The 8,742-nt window shown below is 50.2% G+C and overlaps 1 protein-coding gene across 1 annotated transcript; it reads right to left on the reverse strand.

Moving 5' to 3' along the window:
* Positions 1-5,152: 5,152 nt before the first annotated feature.
* On the reverse strand, positions 5,153-8,259 carry HAND1 (heart and neural crest derivatives expressed 1). Its single transcript, XM_077138080.1, has 2 exons — positions 7,559-8,259; positions 5,153-6,046 (listed from the first exon to the last, which is right to left on the reverse strand). Exons 1-2 carry the CDS (start codon positions 8,108-8,110, stop codon positions 5,942-5,944), a joined length of 657 nt encoding a protein of 218 aa, XP_076994195.1. The 5' UTR covers positions 8,111-8,259; the 3' UTR covers positions 5,153-5,941.
* Positions 8,260-8,742: the final 483 nt, after the last annotated feature.

Here is an 8,742-nt window from a genome sequence, read left to right on the forward strand (position 1 = left end):
ACTGTTTCTTGATGTGATTAACTGAAGCCCTGTGTTTTATATTCCTACCACGTGAGCCTTTAGACCTGCTCTGTCCAATACAAGAGCCACTAGCCACGAGTGGCTACTGAAGACTTGTAATGTGGTCCAAACTGAGATGTGCTATAAGTATAAAATACATGTCAAATTTTTAAAGACTTATTATGAAAGAATGAACGTAAAATATCTCATTAATAATTTTTATTATGAATGTTGAATTCGATTTTGGACATATTGGGTTAATTAAAATATGTAATAAAAGTTCATCTTACCTGTTTCTGATTTAATGCAGCTAGTAGAAAATTTTTAAGTACATACAAGGCTCATACTTGTGGCTCCCATTATATTTATACTCAACAGTGCTTGCCTTAGATGGTTTTAGAAATTCCATTTCTGTGCCCTGTCTGTGCCTCAGTTTACCTTAATGATGTGGAGTGAGTGTAAGGGCCTTGAACTAGGAATCCACTTACAGTCTGTTTGCCCTTAGGAAGGTCACTAAAGGTTTTTGAAACATGATCTGCCTTTCCAAAACAAGCAAGCAAACAAACCAAGATAAATCTTTAATGCCTCAAGAGGCTACTGTGAGGATTAAATAAAATAAGAGAAATAGTTCTACCACAGACAACATGCTAAGAACTTTGCATGCCTTATTTCATTCGAGCTTCATGAACCCCAGGAAGTCAGAGCAACAACCTCTCCCACTTTGTAGATGAGGAAACTGAGGCTCAGAACTGTGTAGTAACTTCCTCCAGGGTCTCTTAACCATTGTATTGTTCCATACACTGCACTAGAAGTAGGTGTTAATTAAAGGAAGGACAGAATTCAACTCTCCAGATGACCTTGGGCAAGGTCCCTCCCCACCCGGTGGGCCTCAGTTTCCCCATCTGTAAGCTTGGGGAAATGTTTAGATTGTGGGCAAAGATCTTTGAGATCCCAGTGTTTTGAGAGGCTTTGAACATTTCAATGAACATATTAGGTTCCTAGGACTCCTCTAAAGTTTGATGCCTTTCGCTGTCCATTCTGTGGGGATAAATGTGTATTTCTGTTTGTTTTAATAACATTTGTAGGAGCTTTATGTAGTGTCTATGTCTGCTTACATTAGACGCTGTGTATTATAGTTAAGAGTCTTTCACTATTTCCCACATAAACCTTGTTTTTTATGGGTTTGGGAGAGCTCAGCTGTAAAAACTCTCCTGGCTGAAAAAAAATTTTTTTTTCAAACAAATTGGGTTTAAATCAGGAGACTGGTTTCAGACACTTTAGAGCATGCATATTTTTCTTCCCAGTCACTTTTCATTTAAAAATGAGACTGGCTGATTTCTTGGTTTCGTTTCATTTATGAGGATTTAGCAAGACCATAAGTTAACTGCTGGTTGCAAGGAGAGAAGGAATCCAGAACATTTTCCAAGAGAGCCCTGGGCCTGAATCCTGCAGACTTGTCTTCTAATCCCAGCCCAACCTTTGGCTGTGTGACCCTGAGCTGGTCACTTCACCTCTCTGAGACTTCCTTTCTCCAACTATCTATGGAGAACATAATTCCTGCCCTGGCTCCCTTCAGGTTTATGGGGTGAAAAAAAAAATGTGCTTATAGACGTGAAAATACCTGAGAAAGGTGAATGTGCTATGCAAACACGAGGGGCTGCTGCAAAGAATAATATACTGAGTTTTTCAGAAGCAGGAAGATTCCGGGAATCAGAGTAGTGTAAGTCAGTAAAGAACACAGAGCCCACCCCCTTGCTCATTTTATAGATATGGTCCACTTTGTGCCCTAAAGGGGAAGAGAGTTCCAAATGAAAGCTGGAATTTGAATCCCAGTCTCCTTTCCAGAACTCCTTCCTTCTTTCTTTTTCTACCTTGTTTTGAGTATCAAGGAAGACCCGAGTAAGAGAAGCTGTATTTGTGTTCACACAGGTAAACACACGCACGGACACGCACACGCACTTACCCTAGAGATTCTCAGAGCTGCAGGAAGAAGCCAGGCCTCTGGAGTCAGCCAGACCTTCACCTTAATCCCAGCCCAGCTTGCCCTTTACTTACTGTCTGTGACCTTGAACAAAACCCTTCACCTCTCTGAGCCTCAGCTGCCTGTGGTATTGACCACATAGAACCCTTGTGAGGCTTAAATGAAATAATGCATGCTAAAGGCCTAGTTTCTTTAATAAACTTTGGCTGTTGTACTTATGATGATTGTTTCATGCATTCATAGGTTTTAAATGTAAGGAAAAGACTATTTGCTGTGTGGAAGGAATAATAAAGTCTTCAAGGTAAATATATGTATTATTGTATGTTAATTGATGATCTCATTTGGATCCTTTCTTATTCATCATATTTATATACACAGTGCCTAGTATATATGGGCACTCAATAACTGTATGTTGAATAAAGTATTAAAAGTACACTGGCAATAGGAGAAATTAGAAGGAAATTGCAGTTTAATTTTTATTGCAAAGGTAACATTTATTGTCATAAAACATTTTAGAAAAATATGAATATCCAACGGGAAAAGTTAAAATTGGAACAATTTCCATGTGAATCCCCCCCTTTTTTTTTCTAGTAGCTGTATAGTAATCCACTGTGCTGATTAATTTATTTATAGGACATCTGGAACCTTTCTATTTCTCACTCTTTAATCGGATAACCCTGTAGTTAAATCTTTGTACTATCAGTCTTTCCTCATGATTAATTTCTGGTATTTACTTTTGTTTAAATCTGTGTCTGTTCCATTTTTATTCATAGACTTTTAAAAAAAAAAAAGAAAAAAGGATGTCTTTCATTAAAAAAAAAAATAGTAATGACAATGGTTCTATCACAAACGGGTTGAAGTTTGTGAAAATCCCCGTCGCAATCCGGGAAAGAGAATAAGAAAGTAAACGCCAGGCTCTACATAGGAGGGGCGGTGAGAGAAGGGTGGGCGCCTTCACCTCTCCCTGGAGGTCCGTGTGCAGTGAGAAGAGACCCTCTGCAGACTCTCCGGGGCTCAGCCTTTCCAGCGAGGGCGTGAGGGATGGGGATGTGGCTTGGGCGTTCTCGGCCCCCGGAGTAAGGAAAGCTTGGGGAAAGTAAGAGAATATTTCCTGAATGCGCACTGAGCCCCTGCCTCACCTCCCAGGTCCGGCTTCTGATATTTGGAAGGAGCATGACTGGGTCTGAACTTGCGGCTCTACCCTCTCTCTTTCCAAAGAGGGTTTGGGCCTAGCCAGATGGGTTTTTCTGAAGAGGCCTGGTAATGCCAGACTTGGCTCTGCTGCCGCGGGCGGTGCCCCCCGGTACCCCCTCGGCTTTCACTGGCCCGGGCTACAAGAAATCAGGCCCTGGATGCGCATTCTTCCCGTGCCTAGGATATTTCACCGCGCTAAAAATAGGCGCGAGAGCTGCGCTCTGTGGTTAGCCTGAGGCTTGTCTGTGAACAAAGCTGGAGTCCTGTGTTCGAATCCAGAAATGGTCTACTTCCGTGCAGTGGGACCTCTGGGTCTCAGTTTCCCTATACGGACTATGATTTCTAAGGGGCGTCCCAGCTCTTAGGAAGAAAAAAGAAAGAAAGGCGAAAAGAAAACTTCGATTTTTTCTTTTCCGCTCTTCTCGAAGGCCTTGAGAACTGAGCAAGGAACTGAGCAGAGAACCCGGCAGGCAACTGAGGCGGGGCGGGGGGCGCCGGGACGTCTCATTACCGCGAGGTGTTGCCCTAGTTAAAACGCGGGCCTGTTTGATCTGGAGGCGGGTAGCAAGAGCGAAAAAGGAAAAAATGGGGGGTTGGGGGGAAAGGGAGTAGAGAGAAACTCACACCTCCCCCACCTCTTCCCCGCGCCCATAAAACACCTTTTATTAACTCCTTCGCGTCCGGAAAGGCCCGCGTGGCAGCTCAGCCCCTGCCACGGTGTTTACAGCAAGGCTAATGGGGCACCATATTCACCCCGTTGCCAGGCCGAGGTGCCTGAGGCACACCTGGTGCCCCGCGGGGCCCTGACTCGGAGCTTCCCAGGCTCTCCTTTCTCGGTCCGAAGCCAGGTCTCAAGTTCCTGGAGCGGAGCGCGAAAGCGTCAAGCGACCCGCGCGCTGGGGTCTTTCCCGCCTACCCTGCCCTGAGCGCCGGGAGACCCGTGCAGGCGCTGCAGGAGGTGCGTTCCCGCCGACAATCCCGGCTGCGGTCAGGAGACGTAAAAGCCCTTAGCATAGTGCCCAGCACACAGCTGCGTACAAACAAAACTAGCTGCTTGTATACTTTGACTCAGGGACACGTCAATGCCTGCTTTTGCCGCCCCAGTTTAGCCTTACACGTACCCCACGCTTCTTGGCAAAGGCACCTGCATCCGTCCACTCCCGCACCCCGCCGTGTGAGCGCACGTGGGGGAGCGGAGACGAACTCTCCTGCATGTGCCCAAATTCGCACGCTCACACGCATCCCCTCCCTTCCTTTGCACAAATTCATACGCTTTCACAAATACTTGTTGAGTGCTGTGTTGGTGGAGAGAAACCCAAATGCTTCAATTTAACCATGGACACGCACAAGCTTATTTTACTCACGTATAAAGTAACAGTAGCTGCCACGAGGATCCGAGTCCTTACAGTGTGCCGGGGGCAGTGCTAAGCAGACCTCGTTCGCCCCCTCACAACCGCCGGGCTGTGCGCGAGCTCCAGCACTGTTACACGGGTACCTACACATATTCGCACATGTTCAGAATTTCACATTCACGAGTATTCCTGAGAGAATTTCCCCCTTTTCCCGAGTTACACTGCTCCCAGGACCCCGTTTGTTTGCATGATGGGCCTCCTTCCCCTCCCAGTAACCCGCCGAACCATTATCTGCAGACACCGGTGTACAAGCCAAACTTCCCACGCACAAGCGCGAATGTCCACCCACAGAAACACTAGGCCCGCCTCTCTGGGTCCAATTCGTTTCCAGTTTTCGTTTCTTCGGGCTCGATCGAGTTATCTCATCCTGCCATTTTATTCTAAAGAGAACTTTGCCCGTCGTTCCAGAGGAATAAATCCTTTATCTGCTCCCATCTCTTTACTCGGTTTTCAGCTCAGTTTGGCATTTATCAAAAGAAGAGAAGCAGGAATATGAGGCACTCCACTTAGAATCTAGGAGCCGAGCTAGATTCCTGCCCAAGACATCACACAGGCTTTTCCGATTTCAAAAAACATTTTATTAGTCAAGAGCATAGATACTGCTTTGGCAAAGGGAGGGGGCGGTGAGTGGTCATACAGATTTGAGGTAGAAAAAGGGTGGGGATGGGGTGATAAACAAACACCTGAGCACAGCAGGCACTGGTAGGTAGTTTAAATACATAAAAACTTTCCAACCACATGGGGGAAAGTTTTAATTAAAAAAAAAAGTTTGAAAAAAAAGAAAGCATTTCCCTTAAAACTAAGTAGGAAGTGCAGCGATAAAAAAAATAAAATAAAAACACCACTGCTTGAGGGAGAGCAACAGAAAAGGGCAGCTCACCATCCTCCTGCCTTTCCTTCTCTTTCCCGGCAGAAAACTACTGATTCTCTTTTTGCCTTTTAATTAGGGAACAGGGTATCCAGGGAAGAGGGTTGGTGTTGAAGCGGAGAGAGGGATAAAAGAGAAGGAGAATCAGGTAGCCGAGTGGAGATGGCGTTGGGGATTCTAAATTCGCTCCAGAAGGGTTTGGAGGGTTTGCGTCCTCAGGCGCTTCGGTCCCGCCATCTCTTCCTCCCGCATCTTGCCTCCAAGGGCTGCCCTCTCGGTTAAGGGGAGTAGATATATATATTTCTCTTTTTCTTAGGGTATTAAAAACAATTTCAAATGACATTGCACGTGCGATCCAAGTATGTGGTTGCAGCCCCGCGACCCGCCAGCGCGCAGCAGAGGCTCGGCCGGGTGCGCCCCCACAAGCCGCTGGAACCCAGAGCCGCCGCCTTCCTCTCCCCAGGCTTCCTCGGCGCGAGCCTCGGCTCACTGGTTTAACTCCAGAGCCCAGACTTGCTGCGGCCAGCCGGTGCGCCCTTTAATCCTCTTCTCGCCTGGGCCCAGGACAGGAGGAAAGCCTTCGTGCTGCTGCTGCCAGGGGACACACACAAGAAAAGAGGCGAGAGACAGGTTTTAATTTTTCTGCTCCAATCGCCCGGGCATGGAGTGGGATGGGGGGGGGGGCGTGGAGGGGAAGGTGTTGGGAGCAGTAACTGAGCCTTTAAATAAGTGACGGAACTCTGTTTGTGAAATAGGCAAACGGGCTCATAAATTTGCCTTTATACGCCAGGTTCCAGGAACCCAAGCTAGGCTGGGCAGCGACGGGAAATTTGGGAACGAGAATTCTCTGCGCCTGGTGAAACTGATGCGCGAAGGTTTGGCTTTATGGCGCCAGAGAGAGACTGCAGGGGGTTGGAATGGGGTGGGGGGCGGGGGACGACAGTTTTCCCGCTCGCAGACCTGCTCCACCCACAAGTCCCACCGGTTTTCCATCCTAGTTTAGAGACAGAGTTGGCCTAGCACCCCTCTCCCCGCTCCCATAACAAAAACCAAGCCGTGGCTCCTAGAAGGAGGCGGCGGCGAGCGGGAGGTCGGGATCTTCCCAAAATCCGCCCCGGGCCTGCATCTCTCCGAGCCCAGGGCGGCGGTCTAGTGACCTGTCTTTCCCGGTCTCTCCGGGTGAGCTTTCCCTAGTTTGCCGTGGCCCCCGCGGGTCAGATAAAACCCGGCAGAGCCCTCTAGCCGGTTTCGCCGCGCAGCGCAGACCTTAGTACTCTCATCTACCTCGTACACCAATGCCTGCAGAAGTCCGAAGCCCTAAGCCAGCGGAGCCGAGCACCAGAAAGTCACTCTGACTGGAAGGATCGAGAAAGGACCAAGTAGGGATTGCAATCCCCAAAGCCGAAAGTGGGTGAGTCTCGCGGCTCTTGGCTGTTGGCGTTAGCCACACAAAGCACCAGCTCACCGCGGTGGAGCGGGAGGACGCACTCTGGACTGTGAGCAGAGCTGCCTTGTTTTACCCCAGCGCCACCTGACTCTTTAGGTACGTGGCATTTCCCACATCTGTCTATTCTGGGCCTTGGTTTTCTTCTCTGTACAATGATGGAGGTGGTGAGGACAAGCTGGACCACGAGTCTCTCCAGCAGAGGCCCTCTGAAAACAACAACTGAGCCCGCACGCAAAAATTCACCCTCAGGCGAATTAAAATAAGGAAACCCTGCGCGCGTTCTTAACCTAGCTTGTAGGAGAGCCCAGGGATGGATCGCGCCCCTAAAATTGGTAGTGAAATATGTGTGTGTGCACGTTCTTAGAGTCTGAAGCTTCCAACAGATTCTTAAAGGGGGTCCTAACACTCCCAACAAAAAAGGTTAAGATTACGTCGTCACTTAGTCTTGCAAACACTATCCCACATTACAAATGAATTCAGTTATGCATCTATCTCCCTCCACGCTTACAATCTCACACACTACAACTCTCTCGTAACTCCTGCAGCCTCTCAAAATCGCACACACAACAACACAGCCTCCTTCCACTGCGAGCATGCCCTGCCGGCGCTCTCTGCGCCCGCGCGCTTGGCTGGGGCGCACAGGCCCCAGAACTCACCAGCTCCCTTTTCCGCTTGCTCTCACGGCCGCCATCGGCCTTCTTGAGTTCGGCCTTAAAGGCCTCGGGGTCGCCGGCTTGTGCGTCTTTAGCCAGCACGTCCATCAGATAGGCGATGTAGCTGGTGGCCAGGCGCAGAGTCTTGATCTTGGACAGCTTGGTGTCTGCCGGCACGTTAGGGATACACTCGCGCAGCTCCGCGAACGCGCTGTTGATGCTTTCCGTGCGTCTCCGCTCCTTCTTGGGTCCCGAGCTTTTCCGCCGGCCGAGGCGGCCCCCGAGCGCCTCTAGCCGCCCGGGGCTCTGGCCTGGCCTGGCGTCCGGACCGTAGGCGGCGGCAGTAACCGCGGCTGTGGGCGGTGGCCCCCCAGCGGGGAAGTCCGGGGCAGCGTCAGCCGGGCTCAGCAGCCAGCTCTGAAAGTAGGGCCGCTCCTGGTGACAGCGCGAAGCCGGGCCGAAAAGAAAGGGTTCGTGGAGCATGGGGTGCGCGGGGTGCGGATGGTGATGGTGGTGATGGTGGTGATGGTGTGCGTAGCTGCCCACGAGGTTCATGTTGGAGCGGCCCCTGGCCTGCGCCCGCAACCCGATTAGCGCCACCCCATGCGCCTCAGAGACTGCCGGGGGCCACCCGTGGGCTCTGGGGCCGCGCTCTGGTGGGCGCTGGCTTTGGGAAAATCCGGGCCAAGGCTGAAGATGAGACGTGCAACCCGTAGCCTACTTGCCTGTTTCAATCGCAGATGAGGGTGCGGATGCCCAGAGACCTGTTTAACCCTTCTGCGGCCTTCTCTCCAGGGTCTGGCTTATATAAGGCCGTAGCTTTGATGTCAACCTCTCCCCGGAGCCAATGGCAGGGGGGCTGGGAGGAGGAAAGAGGGGGGTGCCTTTTACGCTGGGCTAATGCCACTCAACTCTAGGCCTCCAGCGGGGACAGGGAGCGGGGCCGCCTCCGCCCCTACCACCCCCCTCAGTTCCTATCTTGGGGGGAGGGGGGCTAACAGAGGCACAGGCCTACCAACGCCCTGCACAGTTACTGCCACTCCTTCCCTGTGGACTCAAGGAAAGGAATTTAGAATCATCTAGTGAAAAGTAAGCTTTCGCCTAGAGCCCACCCCTGGGTTCTACAGATAGGAAAACTGAGGCCCAAGAGAAAGGAAGGTTTTTGTTTCCAGACATTCTAGAATTCA

Source organism: Tamandua tetradactyla, chromosome 20, assembly GCF_023851605.1.
Source record: "Tamandua tetradactyla isolate mTamTet1 chromosome 20, mTamTet1.pri, whole genome shotgun sequence".
NCBI lineage: Eukaryota > Metazoa > Chordata > Mammalia > Pilosa > Myrmecophagidae > Tamandua > Tamandua tetradactyla.